Raw genomic sequence first — 22,118 nt, forward strand, 5'->3', positions numbered from 1 at the left:
ACTCTTGGTCAATTTATAACCTTAAGTACAGTATAAACTGCTGTTCTGTTGCACTAATGGCCCCAATTCAACTGACCATGTTATAAATTATCCTGTCAGGGCCTACCTAATGACTTTGTTTACAGGGGACACATACGCTGACCTTTTACAGTCGTTCAACATGGTTGACCAGTTCAATATTGTTCAATGAAAATAGGGCTATTAAAATTTCAGACCAAATTTACAGCTCTGAAGCTAATACAGGGAGATTATTTCATACACGTCTGTGACCATAATGCAATTCTCATGAATTAGGCCTCGAGGCCATTCCGGTCTTATAGATGCAGAGGAGGAAAATTAAATTAAAAACAATAATCTTTTAATTCCTTTCATTATTTGGTAACGACACGTGATTGCGTCTTTTGATGTGAGTCATTTAGGCTTGTTCACGCCTCAGGGGCATGCCATGAAAAGCCCACAGGCAAAGGCTCAGATAAAAAAAAAAAGATAGTGGCAAAAAAAGGCACAGCTTTGTGTGAGAGTTCTACTGCTGATCCACTAGAGGAAAAAATGTCCATGAATCTGAGACTGTTGAATAACTCATGAGTTAGAAAGTGCCATTGCCTCTGATAGAAGTGCCTCTGTTAACGTCACTTGCAAACTATTATTTGTATCATTACTCAAATATGTGGTGTTGACCAGAGGAGGATGGGTCCTCTGTTTGAGTAACACCGAGTCCTGACAGCAAACAATGTGTGCAAGTGACAACAAAACCAAAATACTTCCATTATAATAACTGAAGCTGTCTACACCAGCTAAGTGTCATGTGCAAGATGCCTATTTTGATTCATCACGTTGTGTTGATCCACCATTCACCTTAAAAAATGGATGAGAAAAAACTCATGGACCTCTGTGATCCTGCCAGTAAACAAATCAAATCAGGTAAGTGCACTTAGCTAGTCGGTTAAACAGACTTCACTGCTACAACTTCTTTCTTTGAATTTAAACAACGGATGTTAAATATAGGGATAAAACATGACCCAATCTACATTTAATTAAATCAGCATCCCAAAACAACAGCTCACAGCTCCATCAGTAAAGCAACTATTTCTGATCCATCTGTGGCTTGTTTATGTTTTGTCTAGATGCACACATTTGGCATTTCCAGTGAAGACAACCTGAAGGCTTTGCAATGCAACACAATATATTTGGACACTTACTTGATGTCAGGATATTATTATGGTCATAACACAAGCATAAGAATAAGGATATTAGAATATTATAATTATAAGAATATTATAATATAAGAATATTAAATTGCAGCCAAAATTTAGCAATAGAAATAAAAATGCGGTGCATGTGAGTATAGGAGATATATTTTTTTATATGTTTGTGACTGGCAGTGCAGACACTAACCTGCAACAGAGGAGGCAACCTCAGAGTGGATCAAAAGGTGTAGTTAGGTGTGATGTAGCAACAACCAATCAGATCAATATTTGTAGAAAATAGACAAATTCCATTACTTATATGGATAGACAACAAACCAGCCATTAGGGGTGTACTTTGTATACTTCTGGTGCCGGTCCCAAGCCCGGATAAATGGTGAGGGTTGCGTCAGGAAGGGCATCCCGTGTAAAACTTGTGCCAAAACTATCATGCGGATCACAAATATGATTGCCATACCGGATCGGTCGAGGCCCAGGTTAACAACGACCGCCTCCGGTGCTGTTGACCAGCAGGGTGCCGGTGGAAATTGGACTACTGTAGGTCGAAGACCATCAAAGAGGAGAGGAGGAAGGCGGGTTAGAAGGCAGCGAGAGAGAAGGAAAGGCAGGAGTGTGGAGGTTAGAGTAGGGACTCTGAACATAGGGACAATGACTGGTAAAGGCAGAGAGCTTTCAGACATGATGGAGAGAAGGAAGGTAGATATTCTGTGTGTCCAGGAGACCAGATGGAAAGGAAGCAAGGCCAGGAACATTGGAGGTGGATTCAAACTGTTCTATCATGGTGTAGAGAGGAAGAGAAATGGAGTAGGAACAGCTTGTGAAAAGTGTTCTGGATGTAAAGAGAGTGTCAGACAGGATCATGAGCCTGAAGTTGGAGGTTGATGGTGTAATTTTGAATGTGGTCAGGTCATATACAACAGGTTGGTTGTCAGTTAGAGGAGAAAGAGGAATTTTGGAGTAAGATGGAGTGGTAGATGGTGTCCCCAGAGAGGATTGGTGCAGACTTCAATGGACATGTTGGTGAAGGGAACAGAGGGGATGAAGAGGTGCTGGGTATGTATGGTGTGAAAGACAGAAATGCGGAAGGTCAGATGGTGGTAGATTTTGCTAAGAGAATGGAAATGCCTGTGGTGAACACGTATTTTCAGAAGAGGGAAGAACACAGGGTGACATACAAGAATGGAGGGAGGTGCACACAGGTGGATTATATCCTTAGCAGGAGATGCCACCTAAAGGAGATTGGAGATTGTAAAGTGGTACCAGGGGAAAGTGTAGCAAGGCAGCATAGGGTGGTTGTCATAGAATGAGATTAGAAACAAAGAAGAAGAAGAGAGTGAAGACAGAGCCAAAGATTAGATGGTGGAAGCTGAAGGAGGAGGATGGTTGCAGGCAGTTCAGGGAAAAATTGCAACAGGCCCTTGGGGGCAGTGAGGAGCTACCTGAGGACTGGGAAACTACAGCTAAGGTGGTGAGAGAAACTGGCAAGAATGTGTTGGGTGTTTCGTCTGGTCAGAGGAAAGAAGACAAGGAAAGTTGGTGGTGGAATGAGGAAGTCCAGGAGAGTATTCAGAAGAAGAAGGCAGCTAAGAAAAAGTGGGATAACCAGAGAGATGAAGGAAGTAGGCAGGAGTACTGTGAGGCTAGTTGCATAGCGAAAAGAATGGTGGCAAAGGCAAAGGCTCAGGCCTATGATGAGCTGTATGAGAGGCTCGACAGTAAAGAAGGAGTAAAGGACTTGTATCGTTTGGCTAAACAGAGAGATAGAGCTGGAAAGGATGTACAGCAGGTTAGGCTGATAAAGGATAGAGAGGGAAATGTACTAGTGAGTGAACAGAGAGTGTTGAGTAGATGGGAGGAGTACTTTGAAGAACTAATGAATGAGGAAAACGAGAGAGAGAGGAGGACAATGGGGGGAGAGATAGTGGATCAGGAAGTGCAGATAATTCGTAAGGTGGAAGTGAGGGCAGCTTTAAAAAGGATGAAGAATGGAAAGGCAGTTGGTCCAGATGACATACCTGTGGAGAAATGGAGATGTTTAGGAGAGAAGGCAGTGGACTTTTTAACCAGGTTGTTTAACAAAATCCTAGAGAGTGAGAGGATGCCTGATGAGTGGAGAAGCAGTGTACTGGTCCCCATTTTTAAGTACAAGGGTGATGTGCAGAGCTGCAGTAACTACAGAGGTATAAAGTTGATGAGCCACACCATGAAGGTATGGGAAAGAGTTGTTGAAGCAAGGCTAAGGCGAGAGGTTCAGATCAGTGAGTAGCAGTTTGGTTTCATACCCAGAAAGAGTACCACAGATGCAATTTTTGCATTGTGAGTGTTGGTAGAGAAGTACAGAGAAGGCATATTATAGGGTACCAAGAGAGGAACTAGGGTACTGTATGAGGAAGTCAGGTGTAGCTGAAAAGTATGTTAGGGTGGTGCAGGACATGTATGAGGATACTGAGACAGTGGTGAGGTGTGCAGTTGGAGTGACAAATGGTTTCAAGGTGAAGGTAGGGTTCCATCAGGGATCAGCTTTGAGCCCCTTCTTGTTTGCAATGGTGATGGAAAGGTTGACAGATGAGGTCAGGCAGGAGGCTCCATGGACCATGATGTTTGCAGATGACATTGTAATCTGTGGTGAGATTAGAGAGCAGGTGGAAGAGAATCTGGAGAGGTGGAGGTTTGCACTGGAGAGGAGAGGAATGAAGGTCAGTAGAGACAAGACGGAATACATGCGTGTGAATGAGAGGGAGGCAGGAGGAAAGGTGAAGATGCAAGGAGTAGAGGTCATAAAGGTGGATGACTATCTTGGGCCAACCATCCAGAGCAATGGACAGTGTAGAAAAGAGGTGAAGAAGCATGAAGTGGGTGGAGACGGGTGTCAGGGCTGATGTGTGACAGAAGGATAGCAGCAAGAGTGAAAGGGAAGGTTTACAAGACAGTAGTGCGTCCTGCTATGATGTATGGTTTGGAGACTGTGGCTCTGTCTAAAAGACAGGAGGCTGATCTGGAGGTGGCGGAGATGAAGATGCTGAGATTTTCGTTGGGAGTGACAAGGATGGACAAGATTAGAAATGAGCAAATCAGAGGGACAGTGAAGGTGGAGCAGTTTAGAGATAAAGACAGAGAGGCCAGGTTGAGATGGTTTGGACATGTGTTGAGGAGGAATAGTGGATATATTGGTCAAAGAATGTTGGAGATGGAGCTGCCGGGTAGAAGGAGAAGAGGTAGACCTCAGAGAAGGTTTATGGATGTAGTGAAGGTGGACATGGAGATGGTTGGTGTAAAAGTAGAGGAGGCAGTGGATAGGGCAAGATGGAGGCAGATGATCCGCTGTGGCGACCCCTAAAGGGAGCAGCCGAAAGAAGAAGAAGATATGGATAGACAACAATTATCTTACAGATTTCACTTCAGTTTTTTTAGAAGTAAATACAATGCTGGTGTGACCCACTGAAATGCACTGTGACCTACTATAATTCTTCATTTTCTGTGAGTACTCTACTGTAAGCTCTGCGTGTGTAATTTCTCATCTCTGTTATAGTAATACATTTGGAAAGCCTGATATTTTAAAGCCTTTAAAGACACATACAAAAATAGAATTTAGGAAAAAATAACACAGAAAACCAGAGCCATAGAAGTCACTAGGCAAACACTGAGCAGGTGAAATGGTGTTATTTTGTTTTTTCAACACATCTTCAAGGACTGTGTCTGCACCTAACCACTATGATTGTTTCAAGTGAGTAAATCTCCTAAAAAGTCTCCTAAAAACAATTGTCTGAGATGCTACTGCCAATTAATGCCTGATTTTAAGAGGTGAGAAAATTCCTGACAAAGCTGTCCTCTATTAGCTCTATTACTTAAAAAAAGAAACACTGTAGTAAGAAATGGAATACATTATAACCCACTGTTCCAGTACCTTATGCCATTTTAGTAATAATTTCTTATGGGCAAAAGTATGTGGACACCTCTTCAGACTAGTAGGCTTAATTGTTTGTCACCCTCACTGATAACAGGTGCATAAAATCAGCATCCATAGACAAACACTGGTAGTAGCACAGGTCACACTGTACAGATCAGTGACTTTCAGAATGGCACTGTCATAAGATGCCACCTTTCCAAGTTTGTCCAATTTTTTGCCTGCGAGAGCTTCTCTGGTCAACTGTAAGTGAAGTTATTATGAAGCAGAAACAGGACCAGCAAACAGCTCTGCTGCGAAGTGACAGGCAACATGTTCACAGAACAGGAATGCTGAATGCAGTGTTACAGAAGAATCTGGCCTGCACCAAGCCTTGAACTCATCCATACTGAATATCTCTAGGATGAACTGGAACGCCAACTGTGAATCGGATTTTCTGTCTAACTGATGCTATTGTGGGTGAATGGAAATGAATTCTCAAAGTAGTCTCAAAGACACTGTTGCTGCAGCAATGGATCAGCTCCACATTAAACCCTGTGGTTTGGAAATGAGATGTGCATATAGATGTAATGTTTAGATGTTCAAACACTTTTGCCCACATAAGAGCACATGAGGGAGAGAAATGTAACACTTTTCCATGTACATGGTGTAAGAAAGGCAAATTTAAGCACCAGATTTTGTATAGAACACAACTCATTACTTTTCAGGGTCAGAATATGTCCTGTATGTGCATAAAACTTGGTACAACAGGCTTAGCACATCTGGTCCCCTGTGTTTCTTCGTTATGCTCTTCCTTATATATACACTCACCGGCCACTTTATTAGGTACACCTGGCTAGTAAAAGGTTGAACCCCCTTTTTCCTTCAGAACTGCCTTAATTCTTCATGGCATACTTTCAACAAGGTGTTGGAAACATTCCTCAGAGATTTTGGTTGGTTATTTGAGTTTCTGTTGCCTTTCTATCATCTCGAACCAGTCTGCCCATTCTCCTCTGACCTCTTACATCAACAAGGCAGTTTTGTACACACAACTGCCGCTCACTGGATATTTTCTCTTTTTTGGACCATTCTCTGTAAACCCTAGAGACGGTTGTGAGTGAAAATCCCAGTAGATCAGCAGTTTCTGAAATACTCAGACCAGTCTGTCTGGCACCGACAACCACGCCACGTTCAAAGTCACTTAAGTCACCTTTCTTCCCCATTCTGATGCTTGGTTTGCACTTCATCAAGTTGTCTTGACCACCTCTACATGCCTAAATGCATTGAGTTGCAGCCATGTGATTGGCTGATTAGCTATTTGTGTTCATAAGCAATTGAACAGGTGTACCTAATAAATATATATATATACATATATAAGCATTGCTACTGAAACAAAACCTCATATCCATTTTTGTAAAATGCCTGTTGCCCTTTAGATGATGGATTGATCAAAAAAATGCCACAAAATGGCTTGGAAAAAAGTCTAGTTCCACTGACTTACATTAAAATTGAAATAAAGTTTTACACTGCACTGGTTAGATAGCACTGGCATTAAGTGGCTGATTGTCTATGAAGACAGACCTGCAGAACTGTGTGTAGATCTGGAGTAAAACGAAAAACTTGATTGGAAAACTTGATTTGGTCAACTGCTTTGATTCATTTAAGTTGCTCAAACTTAATTTTCTGTCTGGTAGAAATATGTAAACAAATTAGCAAGAGCAGTCAGACTTCTTAAAACATTAAGGTAAACTTGGTTTCTCAGTTAGATCTAGTAAAAAAAAAAACCCACAAAAGAAATGAATTGCAAATTAAATCATGACGGATTTTTTCAGCACCGGGATATTTCTGAATGGTACCATCTCTTTTCTAGATGCATGAGAATATTATAGTCCCTCAGCTGAGGATTTGGTTATGTTTTATGAAAGTGATTTTTTTTTCTCTTGACTAGACGCACTACATCTCCCTTTTTGCTTGGGACACTCGAGAAGCAGCACGCATGCAGGTTTTTTACACATCAAAGCTGTTGACTTGCCGAAGCCATTTCTTCACGCCTCTAATGCTCTTTGCTTCAGAGAGCTGTGCCTCGGCCCTTGATCGAGTTACTAAAGGCGGCTTTGCGGTGCGGCTGGAAACCAAAGGCGAGTGCCTGCTTCCCGCTGGGCTCCGGCTCCACGGCCCCGGAAAGCAGCCTCAGAGGATTGGCACGGAGGGGAACGCACTGGGGAAGCTCGCCAGCTGAGAAAGCCTCCACTAATAAGGGGAAAGCTCTCAGTGAGAAGCAGAGACAAGGAAACTGCTCACATGTCACTGGCAGTTACTCAATCCAATCGCACGCTAAACAAAACCTTAGAATTCTGACTACGGAAGAACGTACAGGTGCACCCCCACATCCTGGGCTCTTTTCATACCTGGGATTATTTTCTCTCTCCGTTTTTAGATTCTGACTTCGAGGTAAGGTGCCAAAATCCTCGCTCCAAATTGAACTGTGACAAGCCTGACCACAAAAAATGAAAGGGAATTCTGTCAGGGATCAACAAACATCTTGCTCCATCATTCACAGGTGGTATATATGCTATGCAGTCCATAAAAAAGGAGGCTTTCCAAGAGTTTTTTAGCAAAAGGTTATAAATGGAATTATGAGAACACAAAGAACCAATGTAACACCTACGTGGTTCTTTGTGTTGTTAAAAGAGAGAAGCAGCTCATGGTTCTTTAAAGAACCTTCTAAAAATGCTTGTACACCTCCACATAGGGGTTCTGCTACTATTAGCATGGTTATAAAACCTTTTTTCATACTACAGTAAGGTCCATAAATATTTGGATGTTATTGCCAATTTAGCTGTCCACCACAGCATGTTATTACATTACATTACATTACATTTACATTTAGCAGACGCTTTTATCCAAAGCGACTTACAAATAATGAGGTATTGGAGGACTGAAATAATAAATATGAGGTCAAAGTGCAGATTTTTCAGTTTTCTGACAGTATTTATATCAAAATCTGATAAACAATGTTGGAATACAACCATTTTCTTACACAGTGAGTTTTGAAGTATTTGCCTCAATCTGAGTGGATAATGTAGCCAAATACAAGTCAGAATTAGAACAAGTCAGAAGCTGCTTTTGTCAGCACTTATATCATCAACAAATACAAGGGAACCAGTTCCACTGCCAGTCATACATGTCCGTGCCATAGCACTACATCCACTACGCTTGACAGATATGCAGGGGCAAGCCCCTTATATTCTACATACTCTTCTCATCATTCAGGAACATGACTTTGACACAGATACGTCTATCTCCTGGGGAAAGTGTTTTTGATTTGGCCAGTTGTTGTGAAGGAGTTTTCTTCACCAGAGAAAAAATTAATTTGTCACCCACCACAGTCGTTTTCCAGAGTTTACCTGTGCTGTCTCTCTCATTAAGAATGAACCAAATAGTTGATTTGGCCATATCCAATGTTTTTGCTGTCTCTCTCCTGGGTTTGTTTTGATTTTTCATCCTACTGATGGCTTTCCTCAGCGACAGCTCTTTGGACTTTATATTGAGAGTTAACATCAAAGGATTCCAGATGCATATATCACATTTGAAATTAACCCTAGATCTTTTATCAGCTTATATATCGAGTGCATAACACACATCTGGCCATTGAACAGCTGGGCGGCCAATCTCCTAAAAATGGAGGGGGCAGTCCATATATCGTCATTGTTCCTTAACTGATCTTATTTTTGTTATGTTTTATTTGATCAAATCTTATATACTGTTGCATCCAGCTACTGGCTGGCACTGGCACCAGGAGACTCTTAGGTGTCGCTAGGCAGATGGCCACACGCAAAAGCTCATGGTATGTGTGTGCCCCTTGGTCACACCACCTCAAGCTTGGTATTCTGTGTGTGTCTTTCTTGCTACATGTTTAATAAAGAGCTGATCTTGTAGCAGATAATGGCCATTGGTTTTTTTCTGCTGATGCTACAATATCTTAATTTCTGTGGTACTTAAAGTACTATGTAAATAACATTGATTTTCTACAAGCTCCAGTATCATATATCTAATCTTATGAATTTCTTCCACACCCATAGCTAAAGATACATTAACTGTGCTTCCATAATACGCCAACCAAACAGGATACATGCGCTTAATACATTGGTCAAAGATAATCGTATGTAGTGTCAAAATGTTGCAGTAATCTGAGTTTTATTGTTTTCCCATCTCTTTATTATAACTGGCTATCAAGGCTTGCATATAGTCGAGTGGTTGCCTAGGTGACGAGCCAAGGAGAGAAGTGACCTCAGGTATGTGCAGTAAAGCGTCAACTGTTGGAAAGCTAATGGGTGGTTTTAAAATTTTTCCTGTCAGAGTCAGACAGAGAAGGATTTAACTGTTACAGAACATTCAGACTGTCTGTTCCACCAAAGTACACTGCAGTCTGCATTATTTCAAATCCAGTGTGTCCAGTTACTGATGGACCTCACTGCACATCCACAGGGAGTGAATCAATTTAAATAATCATCAAATAGTGACTGGCACTGCCATGTCCTTGCACTTAGTTTTATTATTCTACAAATGTAGGTATCTCTACGTACCTAGCTTTAATGTACACTGAACAAGTACACCTTCCAGCATAAGAGTCATGGCAGTGTTACCTATTTTTACCCTTGTCTCCTGGCATAATGTCTTTTTTTAATAAAACAATGGTCTGTGTTTAGCTCACAGTCCTTTCTTCTTTGTTTTATCTCCCCGCATAAGTCACAAGTAGTAATCTGTAGCATGTAAGTGCTGTTTAGCCCAACAGACATTTTAATTTGCACAAATGGGTCTCAAAAAAGCCTCAGGAAAGCCTTTAAGCATGTTGTCTTTTTGTTTACCCAAACAAACTTTGCAGCCTTTGCTGTTTGAGGATCCTGACTGCTCAGGGTAGGTTTCACTACTGTGCTTTCAGAAGGTTGCTGTGTTTGCCTACACGATGAAAGTGAGATCATGTCTGTTCTGCTGAGGTTGTGGTATGTTTCTGTGACATCAGCACAGCTACAGTCAGTGCCACTCTTAGGCTGAAGGAAAGAAATGACACATGTATGTACTAATGCCATCAGTGACTCTTTGAAACGTCTCTCAGCAAGGTCGTTTTAAACACATCACAGCAGAGCATCACGTGCGTGATGTTAATGTCCTAAGGATAAAAAAATGACTTCTAGCATCTGGCACAAAGCCTCATTATTAATCAGCTATTAAGGAGACTCCCAAAACCAAATGTTTTTGCGATGCCAAAATTAACTAGGGTGATGAATGTGCATGATCTGCTTGACAGTGTAATCTTTTGTTTACAATCCAGCTACCGCAACGATGCTGAAACAGCTAACCTTTGATATGTGCTGTCATCGGAACATAATCACAATCAATTTAGAGAAAATTCATTGGGATTGCATTTCAGAGCCCATCAAAACTTCATTAATTTTGCTTAGAGAGCACAGTCATTAATTGCTTACCAAAGACGTGAGCCTAATGCCAAATGTGTGAAAGACACAGGAAGAAGGGAAAGGGAAGGAAAGGGAAAACGGTCAGCCACACTGTGTTCCACCTGCAGATGAAGGACATAGATGCTACATTTTCTTTCCTTTACTCAATCACTATGGTCTTATTTGAGATGTGACCACAGTAACACTGTGCACATTTGTAGAAAATGAAAGCAAGATATTGACAGATTTATTATCTAGAGTGTAGAGAAACCTCACGCTGGAAGGGACAATATATAATAAATGCTATATCGTTTAAAAAAGTTTTCATGTACGTCCACACAGATAAAAATGGCAGAAATATTAAGCGCATATTGAAAAGTCTGGGGATTTGACAAGATCATGACAATTGAAAGATCTTACAGGCATAATACATTAACACATTTAGCCTGAGTCACAGAAACCACTCTTCACAGCTTGACACATCTTCCACAATGGCACGGAAGAGAGGTACTTGCCATCAATGTATGAAACCACATTTCACTCATACCACTTTCTCAGTGTTCCTTTCAATTTTTTCTCCTCATGAAAACTTTTATTCCTCAAGTGACTGACATATTGCTTTGGTTTTAAATATTCTGTTAAAATCTCCATAAATGAATAGCAAATAAGCACTGCTGGGAATAAATTAGCCGGCTGTTAATTAGGCATTAAGCCATTTATTGAATAGCTCATCTTGGAGAAGAGTGGCGTATGAACACAGGGTCTAAGGGGTCTCATTCTCCGAAATGACAAGAAATGAAATAGCCACCCTCTTCTCCTCTCTGATCATCCTACCTCACAGTACTGTGGGCTCATAGGGGTTGTTATCTGCCGTTAGTGGCACTGTGACGCAAGGCTGTTTCTGCAGTGCATTCCTGCTTCCAGCTCGAGAATGGAGCAAAGGGAACTTAAGTGGAGCTCTGCTTGCCTAACAGGGTGGCTCTTGAGCTCTTCTGTCTGAAAACACACTCTCAATTTTCTGAAATTGCATTTACAGTTCATAGTGAAGGATGCTTCCCTGGCTGCCTCAGAAAGTAGAGGTTTATTAAGAGGGAACCATAGAGGAACCTTATAATACATGGCCTGAGTCTCTTTCATCAGAATGGGTTAATATGTAATGTGTAATTTTACTTCTGGTATATTAATATTCAGTTATTAAGCTTAAATATAGTATATAGTAACTTCTCATTAGTCTGTAAGTATAATGATACCAGAATTTATTTCATGTATCTTCAAAACATGTACACATAAAACATAGATGCCAAACAGCTAGCCTCATGGGGCCAGATGTGATCTCGTAATGCACACATCTTGAGACAAACTGACAAGCCCCCCATCATATCCTACTATGAGTTCTGTCCTCATGAAGCCCTGGATTGTTTTAGAAACTTCACACTCAATTTGTTCCCACTCCAATGACTTAATGTTGCCATCTACACTCAACACTTTTTCTACATTCTTATCACAAGATCACTTCTGGACCTGTGAGACTACCAAAAAGCTTGGAGTGATAGTTTTATGCCATTGTAAACTCCATTTTGGCATTAAAAAGATGCTGACTTGATTTACTAAATGGACACAAAGGTTGTTTAATGTTCATGAAACAGTCAAAGTGCTGGTTGCAGCTCTTCTGTGCTTTTATCTCATTGCATCAGCATTTATAGGACTTTCTGTCTCAAAATGCAAAATACGGGTAGGAGATAATTATAACTAACCACATCCTGCCATTTCTCACAACTAATAATAAATACTGATTGTGTGTTAAAAGCTTGTCTTATTTTTGATGCTAACTTAAAATATAAACATAACATGAAAAGCATAAAAAACAACATAAACACAAATAATACAGAACCCAAATATTTTTATTTAGACTAAATAGTTTTCTAATGTTAAAAGCACATTTTGATCTATTGTTTAGGTCATATGTTAATTATTAAGTTTTCTTTGTGTTCATTTGCATGAAATGTCTTTGTAGATAACCCTCTAAATAAGAAAATGTTGGTAGATTGTCAGTAATTAGCTGCTCCTTTAGTAAATCAAGCCCAGGTTTCCTTGAAAAACCTTTCAAAGAATGGTTCTTTATTTTTGTTAATAAAATATATGATTTTGAAGAAGCAAAATGTCCAAGAGCCATTTAGGAACTATTATAATAATGTAGTAACAAAAAGGAGAATTTAAAATGTTGTTCTACAATAGGGATTTTTGGGGGAATTTAAGATGTAAAGAGAGAATTAATAACATGAGTACTTACACTTACACTTAAAACTGCCTTTAAATGGTTGATATTTTAATGAAAGTCCTTGAAGGCAAACATAGAAGTGTATTCTAGGAGCACTTACACTGTACTATGAGCTCGACCACAGCTTCTCGAGGCTTGACATTGAAGCCGTTGTACTGGCTGGTCTGGCAGCGGTAGGAGCCGGTCATCTCCCGGGACACGTTGACAATCCGCAGCACCCCATCATAGCTCTCCATCTGCATGCTCCCATCAGGCATAAGTACCTCCTTATCGGCCCGCGACCACAGGATGATGGGCTTGGGTTTTCCTGAAACAAGGCACTCCAGCTCCACCGTCTCGCCCTCCCGCACCACCAGTGGGGACTTACCCCGTGGGACGGTCAGGCTGGGGGGAACTAAGAAAGAGAAAAACAGAGGAGGGACTGATATGGGGCTCTAGAAAGCCAACAGACGGGGTCGCTCAGAATGGTCAACAGCGATAGAGTGGAGTTCAGATGTTAGAGCATATGTGCTGGTCAAGACTGACAGACACGCGTATGAAGTGGTTATACACTGAAAAGCAAATGCCTGATTTGAACCCTAAGACAAGAATGCAAAAACATATACCATAACAGCCATAGTATGATCAGCTGATGTGAAATGATCACTAAATAAATGTAAGTGTAATGTATGTGGACCAGCGAGGACCAAAGAGAGAATTGATAGCGAGTTTCATAAAGAGACTGAACGCTGCAATTTGAGGTGGTTTTAAGAACTACCCAATACACAAATATTGGAGCTCTACTGTCTTCAACAGCAAGAGTACACAGAAGTGTCAATTAAAGAAAGTAAAACTTGTCAGTGCACTAACACACTATATGTCCAAAAGTATCCAGGCACCCCTTCTAATTAATAAATTCAAATATTTGGTGCACCCATTGTTGACACAGGCATTCAATTGCACACACAGCATGTATAGAAATGTATTTATAGAAAAGCATTGTCAAGCACAGCCATCCTCACATGGGTCTAAGATCACCAACTCCCAAAGCCAAGTGGAACTGTATTCTCTGGAGTGTTGGAGCCCTATCAAATACCAAATCATCAAACATTATACCTGAACTCATGAATTCTCTTGCAGCTCAATGCAATCAAATCCTCACACAGATTTAGGACTTTAGCGTTTCTATGAGGGATTATAAAAACAAAGCTTTCACTCCATTCTCATAGACAACAAAACAAATGTAAATTCCCCTTGTTTCAAAGGCAAAATTACATTCACAACTAACCAAGTGGAATCTAAACACATCCAAAAGTGTACAAACACAAAAAAAATCAGCTCAAAAATGACACTACAGCCATTAAAACAACATAAAGCAGCACAATATGTAATAAGGTAACCCCTAAAGAGCCATAATACATGCAAATGCAGTCACGAATATTTAGTCCGAATACATGTTAATACTTCCATTGATCAGGCCAAAAAAATAAACCAAAAGCACAAAAAACAAACAAACAAAAAAAGAAGTCATGAGGTATATATATATCTCCTTTATACACTGGAATTCAACAGCACATTGATTCTTAATGACAAAAAGCCATTAATCTTATTAGGAATATCCTAAAAACAAGCTCTAATGAATAGCTATTATAGGACTGGATACTGGTGGGACCTAAATGTGCTATGCCATTAAGCAGAGGCCACCTTTTTTTACCAAAAGCCTGTAAATGCACCAGATCTGAGTGCAATTAGGGCTGTTTGGGCTAGCGGCCACATTCTCTGGTGCACATTAATGAAATCCTGCTCTATAGCAGCTATTATTGGATCTCTGAACTGAATCTCCTGCTGTGGATGTACCTGAGAGGCTGCTGAGATATTGACTGAGTTCTCTTCGTCCGGTCAACACTGGCTACAGGCCACTGGATGCCACAAGTGTTCTGCGTGCTCACTTACTACCACAATAGGCTTTCAGGATTCACAATATCAAAAATGTTTTACTTTCATCTGCACCATTTTTGCCCTCAAAATGCTGCAGTTAGTTAAATGGAAAGCAACCTAGTCAGATGACTCATAAATGATCTGTCCTCGACTGGGACTACAAAGAACTGCTCAGCGTCAAGCTTTTCTCGCAAAGTTGGGCAGATTTAAACAAAAAAAAAAAGTAAAAAATAAAATGCTTATCTATTTTTCAGATTGGATTGGCAGTCTGACCACAATCCTAAAATGTGAAGTATTTGCAACTGTAAGCAGTTTACACGATATGAATTGTTCAAGATCATAAAATGTCACTCAGTTTTTCTCTTTTCTGCCAAGAAGAGCCGAGCTATTTGGAGTCAGACCAGCCATCAAAAGCTGTGACAAGACAAATAAATAAATAAAACTGACACGGTCCTTTGAAACAAGTGGAATGACATCACTTGCTCATTGCCATAGCAACACATCAGCCTGTCAGTGTCTGTCTGCCTAAGTCTTTCTCTCTCTCTCTCTTCCCCTGTGCGTGTTCCTGCTCTATAAGCTTGACAATATGTCTTTGTGAGCATTTGCGATAATGTGTTTTTCACATGAGTATTTGTGTATTCGAGTTTTATGTATACGTGAGTGGATGTGTCTATGTGCGTGTTGTGTCAAATGACAGTGTGGAAGGATGCTCCTCTCTCTGAATGGTGCATACACAGTGAAGAGAACACTGTTGCCTGTGGAAGCCACCAAAGGGGGTGGAGAGTAACAACATTAGAACTGTGCGGAAGATTAGTAGCCATTGAAAAAAAGATGCCAACCAGGTCATCCATCTTTACTGCTACCATTCCCAATTTTCTCCTTTCAAACTAGGCACGTACTGTAAATGTGGAAAGGTCTCATAAGAAATTGACAGCAGAAAACCAAAACAGGCAACAGGAATATTAGCAACTGAAGGTTAGGCTTAGATGAAGATATAAAAGCAGAAGGAAAATTGATAACCCTCATCCTCTTACTGCACTTCTTCCAATATAGTTCCTTCAAAATTTCATGAACTCAGCAAAGCCAGAACAGCTTTATTTATCTCTCGCTGGCTTGTCTGGGCTGGAATGGACAGAAATGTTTTGATGGTATGCGGTTGCCCGCTGGCCAGGTGCTCTGAATAAATCTCTGGAAGAGAATGCAATGGCCCACAGTCAATGGATCATTTATACAACAAGCCGTGAGTATGTGTAATGTATAGCTTGAAATATTTGTCTGAACCTGATGGGTCCCATGTTTGAGTTCTTACAACCCATCTTCCACCTTTACCCTGCATTTCTCCTTGCTTTAGATTTACTCCGTCCTTTATGCTACCTTCCCACTGTAATTACCTTATAACAGTTTTTAATTTGGCATGTTGGAGTCACCAGAATTTAGTACTGATTTCCTAGAGGCCCATAAAAATAGATGCACACAAAATAAACAGCAACCCATTCAACAGAAAACAGATTAGCTCAGCCAAAAGGAAATTTAATTTGTCATATAGTATTTTTATATCATCATACACATTGTAAGTACAGCATAACATAGAAAGTTTATCTACACCAAGAATGTTTGGAATGTTGTTCAAAAGCATTGCTTGATTATTGAATTCCTTATAGTGGGATCATATTATTTTTTATTATTTTCTCTTTTAAATATCCTTGTTCTAATGATTGCTATTATTGTTGCTATGCACTAATTCAAAGCCTCTGGTAATATATATATATACATACAGGTCTGTGCTTTGCAGAGCCTGTATATAGCCTCAACTGTGCTGTGTTGGGCCATGACAAATTTGGGTTCTAGACAAAATTTCAGGTTCGATTAAAACTCAAGCGAGATGATAGAGCAGAAGATGCTTGCAGGACACCATTTGCCTTGTCCTTCCTTAGTTATGCACGTAAACAGTTTTTTTTTTTTTTTATTGGCCACTAATATTCTGCACAGTTCAAATGTTAGTGCTCTTCACCTCTTTCAGTGGCTTATTAGGCAACAATTTTCTCTTCATTTCTCATGTATAATGCTGCATCCTTCTGCACTGTCATTTACAACCAGATGCACACATGAAGTCCAGTAGGTTAAAAGATGTGTCATATAAGGCTTTTTTTCTGGGTTTTAGAGTAAAATTTGTTGTTCCATCTACTTTATGTAACACCATTGTGAAAACTGAAGCTAATTAATTAGCTCATTAACATTCACTCAAAATGTGCCTCAAATATTCACTGAAAAAAAAAAAAAAAACACCTCACAGACAGAACTGTTTGCTTGCTGTTGCTACATTTCCTCTCAGCCAGCTCCAAAGAAGCACACACAGGCAACCATTATGAAACAGGTACACAAGAGCATTGTAGTAGCACCAGAGGTGGTGAGAAAGCACTGCTGATATCACAACAAGAGGAGCAGTCAAAACAGCATACAAACTTCCACACAGATCAAAAACAAGTGCACCATGCCAACAACGCACAATGTAAGAAAGGACAGGTTCTGCCGAACCGAAGTTGCACCGCTGCGGATGGAAGACGACAACTGTTGCTTCAGCCTCTGGCTAATTGGTCTGTTTGAAGAAGACAAAAGTTCACAATGTGCTTCTTTCTTCAAAGAAAGCTTACTGCTGCAGTTCCTCACATTTGCTGACCAACACACTCAAAAAGAGAGGGCACACTGGAGTGGAAAATTGAGTGGTAACAATGCAAACACTACCATTCAAGTTGCTGAACTCCTCCACAGAAACACCACAATGGACAGATACCTTCCATCTGCTGTTGCTGGAACTTTCCTGCACCAGTTTCATATCCTTTCCATACTGGAGCGAATGAACAGAGCTCCAAATCAGCTCGAAGAAAAGAAGATGGTGTTTGGTATGCCAAGCACAAAAACAGTATCATCTTTAACTATTCCAAAACAGAAATGTTCATTTGACTGGTTAGTACTATTATTTTTTTATTTAATGCATTTCAGAATTTAACAAAAAATGTAAGCATACATTGTGAAAAGTGGCTCATCAGATCTATCTAAAAAATTACTTCATGTGGTAACAAGCAATTGAACTAATTTTATTCAACTCATAAAAATGCTTTAAAAAATACTTCAACCTCTGTATTCATTTAGGTTGAATAAGACTAGTTAACTTACTTATTACCACATTAAGTCATTTTTTTTAGGTAGATCTGATGAGCCACTTTTTACAATGTACTATGCAGCATCTTGAGAGCTGACTGTTAACGACTCAAGAGCAATGTCTCCAGTCTTTTTGACCACTGTCACTACAAAATGCATGGTTTAACCAATGTAAGTTGAGCTTGGTATAGACATTTTTCTCAACATAAATCTGATCATCTGAATGTAGGTGTGTACAGTCTAATCCACAAAGGGCCAGTGCAGCTTTAGTTTTTCACTCCAACAAAGCAGGAGCACACATGATTGACTGTTGAAAACTAAGACCGACTGATTGAACCAGTGAATGATGTGGACTCTTGCTTATTTGGAATAAAAACATCTGCCACTGCTGTTCAAAAATCTATCGAATAATTTTATGTACATATCTGCCAGCGCAGATGCCAAGGCATAAATATTTATAAATGTTGAAAATGGGACTAGATCTGCCTGGATTAGCATTGCAGAGAAATATAACACTTATTACTGAAGGGTTACAAATGCAGTAAAATGAATAGAATGTAGACATTTTAGCACATTAGCTCAGCATCACCTAACATTCATTTTGGAGTACAATAAATACATAATCAAATATTGGTGCAGTGTTAATATTTGTCAAATCGAAACATGTGGCTGGTGCAGATAATTGTTTCTTTATCTGTTGATACTGATGTGGTTCTGATGTCCCCGTACATCCTTAAAGTGCACTATGTAATGTTATCATGTAACCTCAAACCATTTACAAATTCATCATTAGACTACCATGATACATTTTCTCTCTATAAAAATCTCTACAATTAATGTACAGCTGAATGAATGTTTAAGTGAACTATATATTAATATTGGCTATGCTACTTCCATTAAAGGTATTGTTTTGAATAGCCTGTGTTTTCAACAAATACATAATTTATCAACTTTACAGTGTAATGGCTAGAAACAGTTATAAGTACTCTAACATTTAGCTGAAGGGTTAGTAAGACTATAGAAAGAATGGATTTTCCATTTCTTCCATATAAACTAGAATGAATAGGCATCAATGTGTCAACTGTATAATTACATTAATGTACAGTAGTAGTAAAATACTGTAAGAACTTCTAAGGGTTCATTTATTCATTTTTATCCAACTGATCTTATACAAACACTGCAGGTGTTAATTCAACACTGGTGGTTTTGCTGTGGGCCACATTCAGGACTAAGAATGTGTGGTTTCAGTAAAGGTTGTATAGCTCCTCTGAATAAGCTGAAAAGAAACAGGAGTATTACAGCTCTGATAAGTAAGTCTGAATAAATAGATAGTTTTAGTCTTCCTTTCACACAGTACAAACACTAGGATTAATGTGGTATTGGAGAAAAGACTTCCATTATGACGTTTGTAACTTCATAACTTCATAACATAAGGCAGTGGATTGTCCCTGCTTACCATACTGGCACTGGGCACTTTGGGCCCAAAACACATTCAGTAAAGACGACATCTGGATGTTTCAGTGCGGATCAAGCATGTCCAGGACCTTCATACAAGCATGGAGCATCAGAGCAACCTCAATCATCACCTCATGGCAGCGGGTGAAATTCCCTAGCAACAGCTAGCAGACTGTGGGCACATAGACGATAATCAATCTGAGCAGTATTATGAAACTGCATGACCTAATTTAAAAACTGCTGCATCTTGACACTGAACAAAAAAGTAAGCTTAGGCAGGCTCAGGAAAGAATGGTCACTTAAAAGCTAGCACCTAGTTCCTGTGAGGCAGAGGCCTAGTTTAGATGACCATATACTTAAGGGTGGAAATGGGCTACAAAGCAATGAAACCCCATTCTGGGAGTAAATGTCATTTAGGCTCACATTAAAAAAAAAACTCTAGATAACTACAGAATAGAGAAACCATGTCTACTTGTTTTACTGTGCGTATGAAGCACAATATCTGTTGAACACAGTTCAAGTCCAGTTTACAGCCCATTCAGATAATGGAATGCTATGGTGCTGCAAAGTTATGTTGCTGCAGCTGGAACTGCCTACTGGAATGTAAAAACAGACAAGAAACTCCAAAATCAGTAATGAATGTTTTGGTTTACTTTCTAATTTCATCAGACCTGGTGTTTGTTTGGATATCTAGTCTACCAGGTGTAATTGATATTTTGTAATGATTTTCTGACTGGCTCCTTAATTTTTGTCCACTGTAACTTTCCTGCTTTACATGGAAATCATGTCTTTTAAAAAATAATAAATAAACAAACAAACAAATATATAAATAAATAAAAGATTTAAAGACAGTTATAATTCAATTATTTTATGTGAATTTCTTGTGTTTAATCAGCATTAATGATTCTAAGGTCTGTAATAAAGTGCTTAGGCTGGATATAATGCTTCATTACTTTGCAACACTCAGTCAAAAGTACTGTTGATAGAAACTTGCAAAATATTGGAGGACCAACCAAGAATTACATCTTAATTTTTAGGTATATTTCTATGTCTAGCAGAAACAGGCATTTTGGGATGTGTAAAAAAATCAGGAGCATGTGTATGAAAATGGTCACTTCAGTTTAAGGTCATCTAAATCTTTCATAAAACTGGTAAGCTGTGTTCTTAACTAGGCCTCAGCCTTATAAGTTCCATTATAGGGTAATGAAGCTTCCTTATAAATGTCTGCCACTTCAATTTATGGACACTTACCAAACAGGACGATAAAGCTGAAGTGAACTGATGTTAAATTGAACTGAAATGCCATCTTGCAAATAGTCCATAAGCTAATTGTAATTACTTTACATAATTACAGGATTCCTTTTACAATGTTATTCAGTGCTGATGTATGCGTTGAAGGTAGCCTTCAAAATAAACTTTTCATGTAACTAGCCTTGCTGGACAGCACCTAAAACAGCCAGTATTCCACAGCAAGCTCCCCTTTATTTCACTTATGTCAAGTCTTTTACAAATCTCCCCTCTTTGCAGATAAATGGAAGCCAAACCCAAAGAACTTCACTCTAATGGTTTCGATTAGGAGCCTGATGAATTCCGAAGTCACCCTAAAGGACGAAGGAGGAGGAGCATCAGGTTGATTGAACACATACCAGGGATGCTATCTTGGTGAGTTTCGTTGTCCTCCTTGAGTTCTCCTTAGTGCAGCGTGTTTAAATGTACAGACTAATGCAAAGATTAATTGCCTAGTGGCCGATAGAAGCATCCGGCCCGCTCTCTACAGCTTCATTAAAGCCAGCAAGTGGAATGAAGATTGATTGTGTTTTACCTCGTTGCACCCGTGGCATGAAAATGGAGGCCACTCTCCATTCCACGGGTTTCGTCATCCTTTTTAATCCGTCTGCTATCGGAGGGGGAAATCTCAGCACTCGTTTGAATACTCTTCATGAATAAATCATTAGCTGTGCAATCCCGAATGGAAAAAAAGGGTTGGCTAATGAGAGAGTGATGATTGAAAATATTAGCACTGTTTTGTGCTAAAGGTTGAGCAAAATCATGAGATGTGTAAAAGTTAAATCATTGGCAATGCAGGGTCATTTTCTGGTTTCTGGTAGCATCTCTCATGCTCTGATATATGACTCTTCCTTTTCCACCTCTTTCTTCCGCAGCGGCTGTGTGTGCTGCACCCCAGTGCAGCTACCTAAGCGCTGTACTGTGTTCAAAGACTGGATATTCTGGCCGCAGTCTCACTCTAAACATTTCCACGGCATGAAACCCTGGCAGACCTGCTGCTTAATCTCCTCTAAATGCTTTTATTAAGAACTCTAATTGGCCCTCCAGTTCCTCCCCTTCAGGAGTGCTGCAGCCAGCACAAAACGGCTTATCCTGAAACAGGGCCCAGGGTGAGAACACACAGGCTAATGGTTATTACTGTACTGGGCAAACCCGAGATAAACTGAGAGAAAGCATTGCTGTATGCTGTGGTTGGCAGAGTATGAAAAACAAGGCATTTCCACAGCTCAAACAGAGATACACACAAATGGAAAGACCACACTGTCATTAGGAGCTTGGCACAAGAAAACAAGCTAAAAGCAAAGGAGGAGGAAAAAACAACAATGAAAAATGTTTGCTAGACCTACATAATTATTCATTATATAATTCTTAATGAAATACACTTGCAGCCATTTAAGCATACCTCACTTTCATCTCTGTAAATTACATATTCAAAACCTTTGTATAATATGTGGTAATCAAAAGAAAATCTAATCAGT

General features: G+C 39.7%; 1 protein-coding gene across 4 annotated transcripts in view; it reads right to left on the reverse strand.

Moving 5' to 3' along the window:
- The window catches only part of LOC108411484 (MAM domain-containing glycosylphosphatidylinositol anchor protein 2-like), a 241,529-nt gene that overhangs the window by 59,291 nt on the left and 160,120 nt on the right, over window positions 1-22,118 (reverse strand). For 2 of the 4 annotated variants that reach the window (XM_017683068.2, XM_037537991.1), the window contains exon 8: window positions 12,923-13,243. In XM_017683068.2, coding sequence (XP_017538557.1) covers window positions 12,923-13,243 — 321 coding nt within the window. The remainder of the gene's footprint in view (window positions 1-12,922; window positions 13,244-22,118) is intronic. The other 2 variants (XM_017683076.2, XM_037537992.1) reach the window with 1 other exon arrangement.

The sequence above is a fragment of the Pygocentrus nattereri genome, chromosome 4 (genome assembly GCF_015220715.1).
Source record: "Pygocentrus nattereri isolate fPygNat1 chromosome 4, fPygNat1.pri, whole genome shotgun sequence".
Taxonomy (NCBI): domain Eukaryota; kingdom Metazoa; phylum Chordata; class Actinopteri; order Characiformes; family Serrasalmidae; genus Pygocentrus; species Pygocentrus nattereri.